The sequence below is a fragment of the Corythoichthys intestinalis genome, chromosome 3 (assembly GCF_030265065.1).
Source record: "Corythoichthys intestinalis isolate RoL2023-P3 chromosome 3, ASM3026506v1, whole genome shotgun sequence".
Taxonomy (NCBI): Eukaryota; Metazoa; Chordata; class Actinopteri; order Syngnathiformes; family Syngnathidae; genus Corythoichthys; species Corythoichthys intestinalis.
In genome coordinates, this window is record NC_080397.1 from 30,159,196 (window position 1) to 30,180,081 (window position 20,886).

At 39.2% G+C, this 20,886-nt stretch overlaps 1 protein-coding gene across 1 annotated transcript in view; it reads right to left on the reverse strand.

Annotated features, from left to right (window-relative positions):
* Positions 1-11,021: 11,021 nt before the first annotated feature.
* nf2a (NF2, moesin-ezrin-radixin like (MERLIN) tumor suppressor a) overlaps positions 11,022-20,886 on the reverse strand; it is a 39,684-nt gene continuing 29,819 nt past the window's right edge. The window contains exons 14-16 of the mRNA XM_057832770.1: positions 20,024-20,142; positions 19,417-19,576; positions 11,022-12,161 (exon numbers count right to left, since the gene is read on the reverse strand). Coding sequence (XP_057688753.1) covers positions 12,111-12,161; positions 19,417-19,576; positions 20,024-20,142 — 330 coding nt within the window. The 3' untranslated portion in view covers positions 11,022-12,110. The remainder of the gene's footprint in view (positions 12,162-19,416; positions 19,577-20,023; positions 20,143-20,886) is intronic.

Consider the following 20,886-nt stretch of genomic DNA (forward strand, 5'->3'; position numbering starts at 1 on the left):
TAAAAGGGTCAATATATGAAAAAGAAAATCTCGACCACTCCTTGATGCCTGCGATTTCTGCATCGCGACCCTTGTTATATTACTCTGTTTCACCCATAAAATCCCCCCAAAATCTAGCTGTGGCCAGCCATTGGAGTTTTTGGATCGAAACAAGGTAAGTACGCGATTATATCTCTTTGAAGTCATGGCGTCTTTAATTCTGCTCTCGTGTGCTCTCACCTCCAGATAGGGTTTTGCTGTTTAATTTTTTTTTTTTTTTTTTTAAAGCCCTCCTTTTCAAAATATGTCTTTCCAATGATGTATCACACATGCATATCGGACAATTTTGAAAGTTGGCCAAAATGGGGTCTCAGAGCGGAACTTCAAGTCACCTGAGTGTGTTGCATTTAGATGTGAGGAAATGAGGGAAAATAAAAGGATGGAGTTACTGTATGGTGTGTTCATGTATGCCATGTTACAGTATGTGTAATGCAGTGCCTAATGCATATGCAAAACATGATGTGTTTCATTGTGTTATAGGTATAACTGCCAAAAGCAGTTTTCTTTGCATTTCTGTGATTTTAGGAGGTTACACAAAATCTTTTCCCCCAAGACACATTGACTTTATGTTCTGATCTTATTGAAGCATATATGTGTGTTTCCAAAAAATTATTGTATGAATTATACTTTTTGTATGCGACAAGAATTTTGTCTTTGCAAAAACAGATGTTACCAAGCTCTGAATGTCACACTAATATTTGACAGTTTTTGACCCAGTTATTAGCGTGAAGGCACTTGACATTAAAATTTATATTTTATTGCAAGAATGAAATGATTAGAAATAAAGTTATATTGAGGTACCTCGACATATGATCGCTTCGACACAATCTTTTCGACATCCGACGTATAATTTGACTCGCCATTAATTTCTACATCCGACATGCTCAAAATACGACAGCACCGCAGTTTGTTTGTTTTCCCGCAAGATGGACGCACGGTGGATTTTCATGTGAGAGAAATCAACTCGGGCTCCAAGAAAGTTAATGCATGTGGTGAAAAAAGGAAAAAGGGGACGCTTACTATAGAAATGAAGTTGGAAATGATAGAAACATATGAGCGTGGTGTGCGCATCCATGAACTGGCTTGACAATATGGCAGTCATTCTCTGACCTCCGTTCGCCAGTCATTAGAAGTTAAGGTGACAACCACTGTGGTAACATGGCCATAAAACTCACCAACTTCGTCAGGTTTTTAATCATTTATCTCAGAACTTGGGCAACACAACACGCCTACTGTCCGCCGAAGTTGACTCCAACAACAAAACATTAAAAGACAAAGTAAAATCTATACCGCACCTTTTTCATTCGGTCACGTCAGCTACAAACAAGGTCCTGGAACAAATTCACTTTGTACGTAGAGGTACAACTTTGTCTCATTTTAAGTCTCTATGTCCTTATGCAACAAGACTTTTGTCAGGGACTGTACATATACACATTTACAAATATCCTTAATCACAAAAGTAGAATTTCTGTTCAAGAAGCAAAAAACAATAACATCGTTACTGTTGCACATTGCCTGGAACAGCTGGCGTTCAAGACACACACACACATTTATAGCTCTTTCCCATTTGATTTCATCATAAGGCCTGTGCAACATTTGCTGCTTGTTTGGCTGTGAAAAGGCACTAGACACTCCCCCCAACAAAGAAGACACTCTAATAAAATTCCCTTTGTCACTGCCGACGTGAGAAAAAGACTTACTATTGTTGTTTTGATGGAAGTGGGGATCTCATTTTCTTGTCTGAATTCAGCCATTTTCAATTCAATGAGTGATGTTTGTTTTTCATTGACAGTGATAGATGTCAAATATATTTCCACTTTGAAATGTGGGTTTGTTATATTTACATTTGTTGAGAAAGAGGTATCTCACATAACTTCATACACTTATATTTAGCTTTTTTTTTTTTTTAATTTTTAAAAAATAGTTATCACTAGATATAACCGAAGCCAACTGGGCCTTAAGTTTTATAGACAGACTTTGTACAAATCCCAAATACAGAGGGTGACCTGGGGAGCTATAGGTGGACATACATACATTTAATTGGAGATACGTCGAAATTTGATGATAATATGCTAATTACAAGCCCTCCCCCCCCAAAATTTTGTGTACGCTTAATGTACGTTTTCCAGAAGCAAAATGAGTCACATTACACTGTTTAGTCTTTGTGTTTGATGAGAGGCAGTGAGGAGGCCAGAAAGGAAACGGCGTGCGCGAAGGAAGAATATTTTCCCAAAAAATAACACGGCGTAACGGCGCCTCGCTAGGCTAAAAATAGAGATTACAAGCGGGAGAACTTCCAGACCTGACGGCGGTTGGAGCTTCTTTTTACAGAGGCGGTGTGTGTGTGTAATCGTATGTGTATGTGTGGCATCTTGACGTTTGCGGGGCTAGCGTCTCGCAGCGCCGCGTCGCTTACATAACGTTGAATGACATCAAAGTCAATACCGTTGGCCTACTTGAGAGTTTTGCAACATTCTTGACGCTTACAGCGACAATTGCGTCAAAGAGGAACTAGCTGTCACTTTGTTGTGTTTATAAAGGGAAGCAAGAAGTCAGATATTTCGTTTATAGTGACCATTTTGGCCCAGAAACCCAGAATACTTAGCAACATGAAATTCTATGAAGAACAAACTAACCAAAAAGTCACGAAAATCTGCTCGAATAGATATAGGAAGTCTGCTGTTTTGCTTCAAAGAATCAATTTAGGGACCACGTATATACAAGTTCCCTGAGCGAAACATCGGCGGCGCCATCTTGGAAAATTTCTGCTTCGAACTTCCGGTTTAGACAAAACATCATGAGTTGCGATTGAAGTTAGCAGTGTGTTGATGAAGTCAAAATCAAATCAAAGGAACCCACTTATTCTCCAAAAATGGTTTTAGCACAATATAATTGAGGGTCCGGGACTTTCTGTGCTGTGGGAACTCCTGGAAGCGCCTAAATATATGGTTTTAAGCGTAATGTTAATATCACCGACCAGCTACAAAACGCCACTGTTGATGTACCCCGCCATACGCCTTACATCCGAAACCTGCAGGCAATATTTCAAGAATGTGGATCGCTTCTCTAAAGGCTCTACCTAAAAGATATGTTTGTTCTTATTACTTCATTGATAAGAAACCCACCGGAGAACATCCTTTCCCGGAACTTTGGTTGTGTTGTTGTAGTAGCAGCTACAGCAGCAGCAGTACGGTAGTTGTAGTAAAAAAATATTAAGCTTCATAATTACAATCATCATCGTAATATATAAATAGCAAATGCAACAAGTCATTTCATGCACCAGATTTTAGGTTTCATATTTTTGGAGAACATACCTACCATAAAACAGCAGCAGCATGACTACACGAACGCCCGGGACCCGCGATACATGTATAGCCTGCAGTTTCAACATCTGCCTCTTTTGTTACCAGCACCCATGTTTTGTGGTACGGAGCACTGTAGCACAGGCTTGGTTCCACATCCGCCTTCATGATGACAAAATTCCCATGTTCGTGTATGAGGACACATCCAACTTTGTGGCTGTGCAGGTACTGGAATGCCTTGGAGCTTTTCAGGTTCTTGATAGCGTTTCCATCCACTGCCATAGAGTCAATAAAATACAGTAATATTTTACTTTTTGGCACCCTCGGCCATATTTTTATGTTGTCTTCCCATGTCTAAATGGCAGAAGGTTGCGGTATTTCCAAATATTGTTTTTTTCAGGGTTTTTAGTGAGTGATGCCACTCCAGCGTCATTGCTGTCAATGTAAAATAACGTGACAACGGAAGTCGATAACAGAAAGCAGGAAGTAAAGCGGAAGTACCTGGAAAACTTGTCTTAACTTGACAAATGGCTGGGACTGAATGGTGCATGATTTTAGTTTTGGCGGCCATGTTTTAATGTTTCTTTATACCTCAAAACTGTAAACAAAATGAATTCCTTGACTACGCCGGTTGTGATGATTGCTTTTCTTCCAACTTTTAATGGCAAAGGTCTGCACTATTAAATGGTATAGACCAGCTGTTGCTTTGGCATGCAAAGTATAGCCTGAAAATGTGTTTTGGGGCATAAAAATCCCATTTAAGAGACAAATGTGCTTTTAAAAATAACTGTGCTTATTGATTTGCTTTTCTTCTGCCTAAATGAATGCAGCCGAAAACAAGATGTTTTCCTCCTAAGTGGGTCTCCAGTGATTTGAGCGGCAGAAAATGTCGCATGGTGGCGGGTTGTGGGCCGCCACCAGAAGTGGGTCAGTTTCATGGGTTAAGATGGATGAGTGGTGAGTGAGGCACACTAACAATATAATGAATACCTGCAGGACTTCCCCCTTTGCTATTTTTGGCTTTCCCAAACATAACATGGGGAATGACACATGTACACTGCTGGCCAAAAGTATTGGCACCCCTGCAATTCTGTCAGATAATGCTCAATTCCTCCCAGAAAATTATTGCAATTACAAATTCTTTGGTAGTAATATTTTCGTTATATTTTTTCTTGCAATGAAAAAACATAAAAGAGAATAGAAACATTTTTAAAATCATTATCATTTTACACAAAACTAAAAAAATCGGCCGTATAAAAGTATTTGCACCTTATCAAAAAACAAATGTGATGCTTCTCTAATTTGTGTAATTAACAGCACCTGTTACCTAACTGTGGCACATAACAGGTGGTGGTAATAACTAAATCACACTTGCAGCCAGTTAAAATGGATTAAAGTTGACTCAACCGCTGTCCTGTGTCCTTGTGTGCACCACATTGATCATGAAGAAAAGAAAGAAGACCAAAAACTATCTGAGGACTTGAGTAGCAAAATTGTGAGGATGTATGGGCAATCTCAAGGCGACAAGTCCATCTCCAAAGACTTTAATGTTCCTGTGTCTACTGTGCGCAGTGTCATCAATAAGTGTAAAATTGATGGCACTGTGGCTACCCTCCTTTGATGTGGACGGAAAAGAAAAATTGAAGAGAGAGTTCAACGAAAGATTGTGCCGATGGTGGATAAAGAAACTCGACTAACATCCAAACAAGTTCAAGTTGCCCTGCAGTCCGAAGGTGCAACAGTGTCAACCTGTACTATCCGTCGGCGTCTGAATGAAAAGGGACTCTATGGTAGGTATGGTATGGCGCGTAAAGTTAAACATGGCCGCAAATGCCGTTACGTGCATGCGGAGAACCGCATCACAAATGCAGAGATTCCAAAGTAAACACTACATTCGTTAAAGAAAGGAATATTAACTTACGTTTGATCATGGAAGGACATGGAAAAGTTTTCCTCAGCTCCATCCTGCCATGTTACCTGCACACAACAACTGCACACCGCTCTCTCACCATTAACGACTTCATCTTGTCGTTAAGCATTAATTAAGAAGCCCGGTTCACAAAGATATTATGTTGGAAATTTTAGCAAGGTTTTCAATGCTCTCGTAGCGTTGTCGGAATGACTTTAATCCAGAACCTCGGTAGAGTTGTTGTCTCAAATGTACGTTTAAGGTCGCCGTCATTTGCGATCTCTACAAGCTGATCCTCCTGTTACAAAGACATGCTCGAATCACTCGGTTTATTCACAAACGGGTCACGAATCTACTTACAGTTCATGGGTCTTCGAGGTTGTAGGCTCATCTTCTGGCTCGTCAGGTGCCCTTTTCGCCGTAAAAATATCGCCAAAGACGTCTGTTTTCCAGTCATCTTAGCTCGTGTGGGGGCTAATTATTTCCGGGAACAAATGTGCTGCGCCCACGGCCTTGTAATATGTTATTATCGAGGACAAGCGCCCATAGATATATTATATACACAATACAAGATGTACTGCTAGCAGTCCAATCAATGCATTTCTATGGCGACATTCTAATGTATCCTGGAGTATTATATCTAGAGTAGACAGGGATGTTGGTGTGTTAAACAGGGGCACAGGGTTAATTCGGCCAGAATTCGGTCATTAATAAATAAAATAATAAAATAAAATAAATAAATTATTTCTGTGCTGCCCGGTAGCAAATGCGCCATGGACCGGTACCGGTCCGCAGCCCGGCAGATGGGGACCCCTGCACTAGGGCACAAACCTAACAGAACTTTACTCAAGACATGACACAAGGACAGTGAATGAGTTAAAAAATCAACAAACACACTATTGAACCACATAAACAATATTCAAGCTTGCAATGAGAATTTGCCTACAATTTATGCCCAGGAAAATATGGTAATCTTTGTCACACCTGGACGAAGCATCATGTTCAATTAAAAGTTGAGGGAAATAAAACTATCGCAAAGAAATCATTTCAGAAATTTGTTGGCATTTCTTTTGATCTGAAAATCATCAAATTTAATTTTAGGAACAGAGAATGAAAGTCACACTCTGTGCCTATTTGAACTTATTCATTTCTTTCCCTCGGCATGACATTTAACTACAGGAACACCGTGAAATGGCGTCCCGCTTAATAAGCATCTACCGATGACTATTTTTTTAGCAGGTGTTAAGCACGCTAACACATTCGCGGGGCACAGACGTGAGTGTGAATAAAGCGCCGATGATGACCGATGACCTCAGACACACTGATACATCACAGTGGATGAAAAAAAGGAGCATCATAACAGCGTAGAAAAAAGATGGATTAACATTGTAACACAGAGGTACAAATAAATAATTCCAAACATTCACATATTTCAAACTCAAGATTTACTATCAAGGTACAGTTGAAATTGACAAACAAAACCAAATCAGTGGAAGAACCAGGCGACAACATCTGACATAACCACTCAACTGACTGAACACCAAATATCTTAACACAACCAACCCACTACTGAAACAAAGCATCCAACTAACCATATGATTGACTAACTAATCAGATAAATAACTCACAATAGACGCCCCCCCCCCCCCCCCCAACCGCGACCCGACCCCGGAACAAGCGGAAGATGATGGATGGATGGATGGATGGATAGACCCCCCCCCCCCCCACCAAGTAAATGACTTAACTCTATACTAAACTAACAATTACACAAACACAACCCCCTCCCCCAAAAAATATATACAGGTCCCTCCTTAAAAAAAGGTATTTATCATCAAACTCACTGTACCATGGGAGGACTCCATAGAGGAGGCATATGAGCGGAAACACCTGCAGTATTTCCAGCTAGCCGCTGAAGCTCAACAGCGTGGCTGGAACGCTGAAGTCCGCCCAGTGGAAGTTGGGTGCAGAGGCTTTGTGGGAACATCTTACACAAAGCTCCTGAGGGACTTGGGAGTCAGAGGCAAGAGCCAGCGCACAGCCATCAAAGCTGCGTCAGAAGCAGCCAGTGGCTATGGCTAAAGAGAAACGACCCAAGCTGGGCCCCCAGGTAGTGTGTCAGGAGGTATGCAGTAAGCCATGGTCTGGCTCAGGGAACTGGACACCCCTGCTATGCATAGTCCCCCTGAGGTTTTTTGCCACGTTGGCTAATTGGGCTTGGGACGCAAGCTCAGGGCTGATCACCCTGCAGCTGGCCGCCTCTGGAGAGGGTGAATAGTGTCAAGGGCTTAAACACCCCATGACCCAGCGGAACACTACTGATGATGTGTACCCACAAGTTAATTCCTCCATGTTTACTACCAACATTCATCGAGAAGTCTTTTGCATGTGCCCGCACAGGAATTTTAACATCCAATTTTGGGTTTTCTGGAAACAGGGAGTCTTCAGTTTACGATGTCCTTCTTCTACGTTTCAACTTTACGACGCCTGTGCATTGTCTGCCATTTAGTCCCCAGCACTAATGTTTCTGCTCAGCTAGTGCATAGTGCTTGTCTGTGTTTGTGCACTGGGAGCATCTTTTTTTACATCATGGGCTCCAAAGAAGAAAGCTGAATCTTCTCGTGTTGCTGGTCCAGCCGAAAGAAAAGCAAATCCATAGAAATGAAGCTTAACATCATAAAAACATCAGTGAAAGGAGAGACACTGATGAACATGGGTAAAGACTTATGCTGCATTCAGACCAAAGTTAAACCGTCGCGCAAAAACGCTTTACGTCCCCGCAATAGCTCCGTCCAACTCGTCCACCCTCTCTCTCTCTCTCTCTCTCTCTCTCTGTCTCACACATCAACATTGCAACCTGAAGAATAGATCCAACTTGATTCATAACAGTATTTACTATTTTTATATCAAGTATTTTGACGTAAATTTAGACTTTAACGGTGAAATCAAAGTTGCACGGAAATTTTCATTACATTGCCAGCGTAGGAACAGAACTCATTTGTAACTCGAGGACTCCCTGTACTACTAATAAAATACTGAGAGTATGTGTGTGTGTGGTTGGAAAGGGGTCTGTCGTGAACTCAATGAGAAGCCGCGTGGCGTTCATCAGGGAGCATTACTGGGCCAGATCCACTGCATCGGAAAATAAACTCATTTGCATACTTGCTAACTGCGGGCAACAATTGCCTTGCAATCACCCGCATTTCCCCATCAACGACTGACTGGGAGAAAATCATCATTCTGCACTGGAAAAAAGAAAAGACAATTTAGCCAGAAGACACTTATGCTCGTACTCTGTGCTGTGTATGTGAGATGCTTCTGCACACAAGGGGAGCGAGATTCCTAACAGTAAAATGGCAGCTGAGCAAGCGAAGCAACGATTCCCAAAGGAGGGATGAGGCGCTCTGTACACCTACACAGAAGGAAGACCGAGAGGAAGCACGGACGGAAACAAGTAAGGAGAATTTTGCGTTGTTACTTGGTTTAACCTTCAAATACCTTCCATTTATGCCAGCAAACACTGTGATTTGTTGCCTGGCAAGGCCAAACTGTTCTCCCCGTATTTTTCAAACACTGTGAGAATAGTCTGGGACCCAGCTCCTTAATGGCCTCTCGAGAAGAAGAAAATCCTCCGTCCAATCAGATTTGATTATTTGCGTGACGTGTTCTTAACGAGCAACATCACTCTTGCGCGTCGGAAGTCGTCTCCACAACAACACAGATGGCGATCAGGAGAGCCGAGAATATGTTCCAATCCGCGGTAAAATCAGTTTTAAATTACCAAAACACATTAACACAAGCCATTGACAAGTCTGTCTCGCGCTAGCCATGTTGAATAAACTTCTCCATTCTCTGCTCGCGCTAGTTTCTTGGCACTTTACCAACGTCACTTTCGCCCGTCGCTGATTGGTTCACTCTGCTGTCTGTTTGATGTGGCTTGCTCCGCCCTGGGAATTTGACCCGCCGGACGATCACCAGACTCAATCGCTGGAACAGCGGTTAGTCCGGAGTTCCAGGATATGTGATTTGACCCTTTGCTTAGTATGTTGTCAGACATCCGCTAAATGTGAAAGTGCGCCTGTGAAGATTTCCGATGTTTCCCAATATTTTCTCAGGTGTCAGATATCAGCAACTAATCCATTACACTTTTTTTTAAATGTGACAATAACCCAATGGTTGCGAGTAAACGTAGTGTAATTTAGGCCTATGTAATTAATTATTAAAGATGATTTTGGGTTGCTGTTGTGTTGATGAGTATGTGCAATATGATAGCAATATAAAACCAACTTGAGGAAATGATGTTAATAACTCAAGCAAGTTGTTTTTGTTTTTCATTTATATGGAAACGTTGACCTATTGGAGGTGTTGGGATTCCGCCCGACAGCGACTCTATATCAAATAGGAATAAATAATGACTTTTGAATTGTGTTTTTTTTTTTTGTAGACTAGCTGTACGAATAGCAGATTTGGTGTCCTGTCCTGGCTCTAACATCACACCCTAGCAACAAACCAAAAATGCAACTCACAAATTTACTAACTAACTAACCGAAAAATTCAACAACACATCACCTGCTCCAACTACCCCCACAAACAACTAACTATCAACATCAAAATACCGTATTGGCCCGAATATAAGACGGCCCTGATTATAAGACGACCCCCTCTTTTTTAAGACTCAAGTTTGAAAAAAGACTTTTTGAACACCAAATTAATTTTCATACAGAAAATAATTACATCTGAAACAAATAATTATAACAAAGTATTTGAAAGGAAAAGCATGTTATTTTGCCTTATTCATTTGCCTCATTCGAATCTTAATATCTGAATATTTAAATATGTAAACTAAAGTGCAATCATATTCGTAAATGAATGGCTTCTGGTTTTTGAAATGTAAATAAACCAATCTATTGTGATAAAACAACAAAATTGCAATAACTGCATTATCAAAGTGAAGTCTAACTGTAACTGTAGTCTTGAAACAAATCTGAATAAGGAAAAACATTGCAATAAAATAATGCAAACTGGTTAAACTGAGATCTGTCATGACAGAACATCGCTTCAATGATATCTGGCACAATCTAGCGTCGTGAATGGGGAGATTAGCTGAGATCTGTCAAAACAGAATATCGCTTCAATGATATCTGCCGTCATCTAGCGTCGTGAATGGGTATAATGTCTAGACCGCGAATATAAGACGAACCCATCTTTTTCAGTCTTATTTCAATGCAAAAAACACCGTCTTATATTCGGTCCAATACGGTAGTAACCATTTATTACCTAACTAAGTTAGTAGTTAACAAATTAGAAAACAAATCAACCTCTTGACAAATATCTTAACCCACCAAGGTAATCTAAGAACCTACCAACATAACATTCGACAAGATGAAAAACAAACTTCCCAACCAACCAATAAAGTGTACTGTTCGGATACCACCAATTCCACCTGTGCCTTGTTGTTTTCCTGTTTTACAGTACAGTACAGTCTTAGTATTCCCTCATTGATACAGCTTTTCAGTCACCAGTCATTGTAACCTTCAATAACAGCCATGAGACTTTGTATGATGTCAGTCGCAATTCCCGAGACGACCGATGCTCTTCACTCCGAGCATTTTTTGGCTTTTCCTGCTATGCTCCCCTGCAGGCCACCGACACCACCGAACCCTTGCCTACAAACAAGGGGTAGGGGAGTGCTGGTCCATACCAAATAAACATCAGACATAGTACAAACATGTTTTAATTGAAAAATACAAAATACTGTACACATGACTGCATATTTTAGAGAGTTTATAAACGCGTGTGCACAGACATGAACATATTAGTATACAGTATGTACAATGTACAGTTAAAGATAATGGTACTAATAGTGTTTGCTAGTTAATGCTTTATTAGACAAAATAGGTCATAGATATGGTATTTGTTTCCTCCGCGTGGCTTACCAATGAACATTGAAACGTTTTGAATGAAAATGATGTTTTTGGGAAAAATCTGTATTTCAAATGGTTGTGATATTCACTGGAGATGTGTAACAGAATTGTTTGTTTTTGCAGAAATCAACAAAGTGCGCCTTCATGTAATTTTCTTCATATTTGTTAACGAGAATAAAGAGTTAACAAGAATTTCTATTGTACTTATGGCAATTCTGCATGTATTTGCATATCTGTAGTTTGTCAGATTAGATTAATAATTTATTTAGGTAATAAATCTACAGCTTGTACCTGAGAAACGATTGAAAACTGTTTTATAATCCAAGGCCAGATTATTTAGATGATTTTAATCATTTTTACAACTCGATCTGGTGAATTTTATTTTTTCCCCCTCTGAAGAACAATTTTGGAAAAGTTTGTTTGCATTTGCTTGACTGTTGCTTGAAAGTTTCTTTAAAAACATAAAATGATTAAAAAAAAAAAAAAAAAACATCAGCAAATTCAGATGCCACGCCTACTTTTCTATGGGAAAAGTTTTCAAATCACACAGCATTCTGGAATATATTGTGAAGATGACTTTTATCATAAGCTTTTATATTAGGGTCTTTTTTTGTGTTTTATTTGCTGTCAGTTGCAGTACGCACCACTAGACACAAGTAAGTAGCATGTTTTTATGGGGCAAAAGTATTTGGAAAACAACAAAAGATTTTTTTCCCCCCACAGACCATTCCTTTTGCATGATATTTTTTCATTTTTATTTTCTTCAACATCAGTTAACACAAAAGCAGCATCGTTAAAAATAAGAATATATATTTATATATGAATCCCAGATATCACACAACATCCATGATTTTTATGTCTTTGAGGCCCCTGAAGATGCCGCAGTAGTGGACTTTATTTTTTCTTCCAATAGGTGTAGAATGATCAGAGAAGACTTGCTTAGAGTTCCTCAAAGAAGGCCACTCTGGACTTGGTGCTTTGTAGCGTCAACTGAGGAGGAAGTAATAAAAAGTGCGGTTACGACTGGACGTCAGATCAGTCCCTGACTAAAAGAGGTTCTCCTCCTGTTATCACATGTTCAAAACTGGCTTTTTTTTTTTTTTTTAATGAACTGTTGACAATCAATAATAGTTAATCTTTTAACCCTTTGAGGGACAGTGGTTACTACAGTGGACAGCAATTCAAAAGTTGACACTTTAGACAGCAAGTGACCATTTTTGATCATTTAAAAAATGTTTATTTTTATCACTTTTTTTTAACACTTAAAGCTTTTAACATTTTATAGGTCAAGTGACTATTTTTTAACATTTAAAAAAAAAAATAAATATTAGAAAATTACATTTTTGTTATTAATCATTATTGTGTTCTTAATGTCATTATAATTTCATCAATAAATACATTGTTGATCAAAACAATTAAAAATGGATTAAAACAAATACATTCTTAAATTATTATTATGATTTTGAAATTGTGTTAACTGAGTGTGAATGCTCATGTTTCAGTGCCATTGACGGCGCTTTTTGACTTCACCCCTTCCAGTCTAAATGGATTGGACGTCTAGCGCCGTAAATGGCAGTCAGCAAGTTTAATGAGTGCCCTGTAGGGTTTTAAAAAAGAAAATAAAATAAAAATCATGATTCGTGCATGAAAGGGGTAAATGAGCCCTAAGATTTGTAGAAAACATGAACTTTGTACCTTGGGTATTCAAAGTATTGTTTCAATGAAATTATTTAACAAGTGTCTTTCAATGATGTGAAGACTAGAAATGTTGGCTTTACCCTGATTTATATATATAAAAAAAGTTGTCAACCTCTACATTTTAAGACAAGTAAACAAGTATGTTTGTAAACCAGATCACACAGGTGTGCTTGGTGGGTTGCTTTGACTAATAAAGCTGAGAGATTTTAAAATGGAGGATAAGTAAAAGACCATTAGCGCACTTTGGAAGGTTTACTGTCATCGATTCACTCCTGTTATTCTCTGAGCAGCAAGCGTGATAGAACGGAATTATTGACACATTGGATTTACATTAGACCCCGAAACAAAGCGGTCCTGGTGGATGCAGACTGATTAAAATGTGGAGCTCTACAGTGCAGCTTCACTAAGCAAACATTAGGAGGACAAGGAGAGGGTATTTGATGATCAATGAACCTCAGAGCAAAACACTGATAGTTAAGTACTGTTAGTTGTTTACTGCCATGCCCAGTTAAAGTGTACTGAAAGACTAAACATTACGAAAAAAAAGTACGTATTATGTATTTAACAATAACAAACGGCTTTGCCTTAATAAAGTCTGCTAGCTCAATGCTAACATATAATGGAAAACATTATAGGCAGCCTAACAATACTAGCATAAAAGCGCATACACCAGAATGAAACAAGAAATCCTGAAGCACCAATTGTTTCTTTGTTCACATTTGGTTTTCTTTACGGTATTACGCTATGCTATTAAAATGTAATATTAAGAGGAATAATATTTCTATTCATTTGATTGGGGGAAAATTTGAGTCACAAGTAATTTTAGGAATAAACAGGGTAACAGAAAGAGTTGTAAATTAAGGGCATTACTACCTAATTGACGATCAAATTTGTCGTGATGTAGTTTTGTGCAACTTGAAATAAATGATTTAAAACTTGAGGATGTGCAGTTTGAAATACAAATATTGTTTATAATTTAACTAATTATGCTCTAAAAATTACTACATTTTATTTATATTTTGATAGTATATAAATAGAAACAAAAAGATTATTTTGATGTTTAAGAATTTATGATAAATATAAAGAAAAAACAAAAAACTGAAAATGCATTCATTCATTCATTTTCCATGACGCTTACCCTTACTAAGGTCGCGGAGGTGATCCCTTAATTGTTTGCAAGCCCATAGACATCATTGCTATTGACATGTCACTTCGTCATTATTTGCGCGACGCCTTATCAGAGGGGGCCGAGCTTTATTTAGCAATAGCCGAAGAAGGCACACGCTCATGTAAGATTTAAGCTTGGATTTACTTACGATTCGATTTAACTACGAAAGCTGTAACGCATACAAACAGGAAGGATTGTCTTAGGAGTGATTTGTTCGAGGATTCAAGGTACCGTATTTTTCAGACTATAAGTCGCACCTGAGTATAAGTCGTACCAGCCATAAAATGCCCAACAAAGAGGAAAAAAAACATGTAAGTCGCACAAGAGTATAAGTCGCATTTTTGGGGGAAATTTACTTGATAAAATCCAACACATAGAAAAGATATGTCATCCTGAAAGGCAATTTAAAATAAAAATACATTAGAGAACAACATGCTGAATTAGTGTACAGTATGATAATGTTACATGATGCATGAACAATGAAATGCGAACGTGGCCAGTATGTTAACCTAACATAGCTATACATACAGTGGGGAGAACAAGTATTTGATACACTGCCGATTTTGCTGGTTTTTCCACTTGCAAAGCGTGTAGAGGTCTGTAATTTGTCTGTAAAGTTCTCTTCAACTGTGAGGGACGGAATCTTATACAAAAAAAACAGAAAATCACGTTGTATGATTTTTAAATAATAAATTTGCATTTAATTGCATGAAATAGGTATTTGATACATCACAAAAATCTAACTTAATATTTGGTACAGAAACCTTTGTTTGCTATTACAGATACCAAACGTTTCCTGTAGTCCTTGACAAGGTTTGCACACACTGCAGCAGGGATTTTGGCCCACTCCTCCATGCAGATCTTCTCCAAAGCCTTCAGGTTTCGGGGCTGCTGCCGGGCAACACGGACTTTCAGCTCCCCCCATAGATTTACTATCGGGTTCAGATCTGGTGACTGGCTAGGCCACTCCAGGACCTTAAGATGCTTCTTACGAAGCCACTGTTTAGTTGCCTTGGCTGTGTGCTTTGGGTCGTTGTCATGCTGGAAGACCCAGCCACGACCCATCTTCAGGGCTCTCACTGAAGGAAGGAGGTTGTCAGCCAAGATCTGGCAATACATAGCCCCATCCATCCTCCCCTCAATACGGTGCAGTTGTCCTGTACCCATGGCAGAGAAGCAGCCCCAAAAATGATGTTTCCTCCTCCATGTTTCACGGTTGGGATGGTGTTCTTGGCGTTGTACTCATCCTTCTTTTTCCTCCAAACACAACGAGCCGAGTTTAGACCAAAAAGTTCAATTTTGGTCTCATCCGACGACATGACCTTCTCCCATTGCTCCTCTGGATCATCCAGATGGTCAGTGGCAAACTTCAGACGTGTCTGGACATGCACTGGCTTCAGCAGCGGGACCTTGTGTGCGCTGTAGGATTTTAATCCATGACGGCGTAATGCTTTTCTTATTGTTTTCTTCGAGACTGTGGTTCCAGCTCTCTTCAGGTCATTGACCAGGTCCTGCCGTGTAGTTCTGGGCTGATCCCTCACCTTCCTCATGATCAGTGATGCCCCACGTGGTGAGATCTTGCATGGAGGCCCAGAACGAGGCAGATTGACCGTCAACTTGAACTTCTTCCATTTTCTAATAATCGCTCCAACAGTTGTTACCTTCTCACCAAGCTGCTTGCTTATTTTCCTGTAGCCCATCCCAGCCTTGTGCAGGTCTATTATTTTATCCCTGATGTCCTTACACAGCTCTTTGGTCTTGGCCATTGTGGAGAGGTTGGAGTTTGTTTGAGCATGTGAACAGGTGTCTTTTATACAGGTAACAAGTTCAAACAGGTGCAGTTACTTCCGGAAATGAGTGGAGAACAGGAGGGGTTCTTAAAAAAGAACTAAGAGCCAAAATATTTCCTGATTGGTAATGTATCAAATACTTATTTCATGCAGTTAAATACAAATTTATTATCTAAAAATTATACAATGTGATTTTCTGGATTTTTGTATTAGATTCCGTCCCTCACAGTTGAAGAGAACTTATGATACAAATTACAGACCTCTACATGGCTTGCAAGTGGGAAAACCAGCAAAATCGGCAGTGTATCAAATACTTTTTCTCCCCAATGTAGCTAAGAGTTAGCATAAAGAACATGCTAACAAGTCTACCAAACCATCAGTGTCACTCCAAAACACCAAAATAACATGTGAAATGATATAATAATGTGTTAATAATTTCACACATGAGTTGCTCCAGTGTATAAGTCAGACCCACAGCCAAACTATGAAAAAAAACTGCGACTTATAGTCCGGTAAAATACGGTAAATATTATATTTTTCGTACCACACGTGCGTGATTAAAGCATTTATTCGCAGGAATTTTCTTCTTTGTTTACACATGGAGGCGGCTAAGTTTCGTAACTGACTAGCCTCACAGTTTACTTTTAAACAAGAATCGAGAGTTTTACGTCCATATTTATAAAGAATTCAGGGATTTAAGCATCTATTGACAAGAATTTTCGCCACAAAAGCTCTGTTTACACCAGGCGGCCACTAGCCTCATTCGCTAACATAGTCGCATTGTACTTCGTCAATATACATAAAATAAACGCTAACTGCACGGTTTCTTTGCTTTTAACCAAGACCGAGACTGTTTTACGTCCATATCTATGAAGAATTCAGGGATTTAAGCATTTATTCACAAGAGTTTTAACCAGAAAAGCTCCTGTTACGCCAGGTGGCCGCTAGCCTCATTTGCTAACAGTATATAGCAGGGGTCCCCAAACTACGGCCCGCGGGCCGGACACAGCTCGCAGCCACATTTGGTCCAGCCCACTGAAAAAAAAAACAAAAAAAAAAACACTTTTTTTTTTTTTTTTTTCCCAATAGTGTTATTTATTCATTCATTCATTCATTCATCTTCCATGCCGCTTATTTCCTGGCTTTTTTCTGTGAAGAACCCAGAGATGGTCATTTGGTTATTATCTATTTAACTAATAGTGTTACCATTATATTATATTATATTATATTATATTATATTATATTATATTATATTATATTATATTATATTATATTATATTATATTATATTATTTTTATTGTATTTACTTTTGTTCCGTGAAGAATCCAGAAAGGGTTATTTGATTGTGGCTTTCTGAAAAACAATACATTTTTACATTTAGGCACTCCTGCAATTGTCACACTTTTTCTGTGACAAACTGACCCCGGCCCCTCATCAGAGAAGGGAAGGTTTATGTGCCCCTCACAGGAAAAAGTGTGGGGACCCCGGTATATAGTGTATGATGATAATAAAGGGATATTCTATCCTATAATAAGTTGTGATTGTATATAGAATTTATTAATAATCTATTTACATATTATTTATAATTGATTCTGCACGTTTTCCTCAAGTATTATGTTTCTTATGTTAAATTGAGTGATTTATTAGCTGTTGAAAATGCCGTAAATTAAAAAAAAAAAAAGTTGCTGTTTTGGTCAAAAACTTATGTTAAATATTGCTATTGATCCTGAAAGTATAGGTGGTTATCTCTGCATTTGGTGATTTTTGTGCATCTAGTGTAAAATCTGGGACTTTTATAGCCATTTTAAGTTGTGTTATACTTCTATAAAAAATAATCGGGATTTTATATGGGAACGATGATTTAAACTATTTTTTGATGCCGCTGCTCATGGAAACTCATATATGGCTAAGGTAGGTGCCTGTTTTGGTTTTAGGTCGGTAGCAGCTTTGGTTTTGTAAATGTTTGAATTTGAAGTTTTTGAAAATAGGCCCTCCTACGAATTGGCCCCGTTACCCGTGTCATGTCAGTAGGTTATGAAGTCTATGGCAAGCCAAACGCAGACAAATGAGAAAGCATTTTTAATCAATTTTAATTGTGTTCAAAAATCTTATAAAAATAAAATATAAAATCTTATAATTAACTCCTTGGTTGCCATTGGCGCCGATACAAGTCCAATCCATTTTTACTGGGAGGGCTGACAGCCAGACCCCCCCAGTCAGATTAGATTGGATGACTAGCGCAGTCAATGGTAGTGAAACACGATCACTTAATTCCAGCCATCGCGGTTAAAATGGATTTGATGTCTATGACAGTCATTGGCAGTGAATGAGTTAGTAATAATGGCTAGGGACCAATTTTAATTGCTTTAATTTATTTTCTTTATACACACACACGATATGTGTATATGTTTCTTAAATTAATGTAACAGTCGTGAATTCCCACTGTCCTGAGTGCAGTGTTGGGCGTTATAAGAGGCCTTCATTAATCATCCAGATCGCCTGCCTCCGGCTCTGTGCTCTGTTCCACTTTTGCTCATCTTTTTGCTCGTCTTTCCCTCGCCTCCTGAACGTTAACCTTGTGTTAAAACATCGCCCATTTTCCTGGAGAGCAAGATGAATGTTTGCCGCCTGCCTGCACTTGAAATAAATCAACTTGTGCTCCCGCTAATAAGCGTGGCTGTGTAGTTTCTTTTTTTTCTTCCTTACAAGATAATTGAGTAAAATGAAGTTGGATAATCAGAGCGGAAAGATGAAAGAGAAAAAGCCGATCTTGCAAGTTTGTTCCAAGTTGGAAATAGATTTAACTTTTTGGTAGTGTTGTGCTCAAGACTTTCCGGAGACCAGAACTAAGTACTGAGAACGAGAGTTTTAGGCAAGTTGGGACTGGACAACATCTACATTAGACTTCACTTGAGATGTTCCTTCCTTGGGTCCAAAATAATTATAACACTTGGTAACTTACTGTACAAAACAACAATAATTACTAAAGAAAAAAAATATGTTAAGTATTTCATGTTGTTATATTATTACTTCACTAGGTTACCTGTGAACAAAACTTTGCGTGTTCAGGATGCACTCTGAGCACCAAGTGAATACGCAGACAATTACGTTGGAATTTTGCGCCCTGTGTGATACTAATAAGCGGCTGAGTGGGTAGATCACTTGTATAAAAATAAATTAGTTTATTATAAAGTCAAATGTTTGACATGTTTGAGTTTTGATAAGGAGCGCTGGGTGACAACGAGAGATCCACATTCACGGTTAACAAGGTAACAGTTTGAAATTTGATATGGCCTGCCAGATTTCTATATCCTAATTGTAATCCCAAAGACCATAATCACTCAGGATCTCCTGCACTAATAGAGAAGGTTCTTTTGAGGCAGGCAAAACCTTGACGGAGGTCAAGACAGGACCAAATCAGTTGCTGAAAATCTACCATCTAAAGGTGCACTTGAAACCACTACTCGTGCGCAGAGTTCTTAAACGGTTATAAACACCGAGCGGCGGTGCTGTAATCGGATTAATCTGAAGGTTATCTGATTAGTGGCAGCAAACACACACTAGCAGTCAAAATGCGTTGTGGTAATACCTTCTTGAAGTTGCTGTGCTTGCTTGCTCCCTGCTCTGAGTTTTGGTCATAGACCACATCCAGTGGGGTCTGGCGCTCCTTTAGCTTCAGGCTTTCAATCTCAGTCTTCAGCTCATTCAGCTGCTCCTGGAGGTGCTTGCTCTTCTCCATGTACTCTACCCTAGCACAGCAGAGATCTCATTGAAGGTAATGGTAGGAGGTGATAACTGTGTGCCATATCTAACGAGTAGTTCAAAGGTGTGTATGGTGATTGACTCATTTGCTGCCGTTGACAGCTACAGACGTCTAATTTATTTTAAAGGTTGGCAGGAATCATTCACATGCACAACGTAGTTATGTGTAGGCATAAAAAAAGATGTTAGACAGTGTTCTACAGAGGAGAGAATGGCTTGAATTTTCTTATGCAGTGTTTTATGAAAGATTTATTTGTATTTTATTGTAACCTTAAAAAAAATCCTCTGTTATTGAAAAATTATGTGCAGGATTTTAGGGTGTTTTTTTTGTAATCCCTTTTGGAGCAAAATATTGAAAAGTGAACTAAGGGGTAGACTAACACACTGACTGAAAACGGCAGGTAGTTGTCCTAAAAATGTCGTTGGCGACTCACTTTTCCTTCTCAATCTCCATGGAGAGTCGCTTCATGTCGGTGTCTTTAAAGTCAAAGCTCAGGTTCTCTCTGCTGAAGCTCAGCTCGGGAGGCATGCAGTCCACCGGCTGTGCGGGGTACTGACAGAGGAGGGGAAATAACAAAATAGACAACAACACAGGATATGAAAGCAAATGGGAAACACTGAGGGCGCAGTGAAGGAATACTACAATTCGCATGCACGTGCTTGCACAACACACGCGCACACGCACGCAGTCAAGCCATGTCAGCTCCTAATAGACAATCTAAATGGAAATCGTGTGGTTGTCAATGCAAAGCGGCGGGCATGCAACATGAACGCATCCTGGCAGAGCATGAGAGGACAATTTGACGGCCAATAGTGCGTGTGTTCAAGCGCTGTCACACGCATTTGACTGCATAAGCTGCTGGTGAGTGTGTGCGAGAGCTAAAAGGGGGGGGGAAAAAAGACTTTTTCATTATCCTCCATGACGAGTTTAGTGCATTTCAGTCTATCTTTTTATTAGATTGACTGCTCTGCTCAGCTTCTATAGCGAGCTGTAGACTGGGTACTGATCAGTTCTGAACAAAAGTTTCTTTAGCTGAGTGGCAATTGTAATTATCAATTCAATGTTTACTAATGTAACGCCTGGTGTACAATCCATACTCATGTAGTATGCACCCTCATGATTGCCATTCAAAAGCTGTCTGCATTTTAGTTGGATGATTTGGGATTTCTTCTGTTCAGACACACATTTTTGCTGTAAAGAGAAGTTCTACGTTGCAAACACTATCAACTGTCAACACTTGAACCTTGTCCTGGGTGCAGAGTTCTCAACACTCATGTGTCTCTCACGCATTTTAGG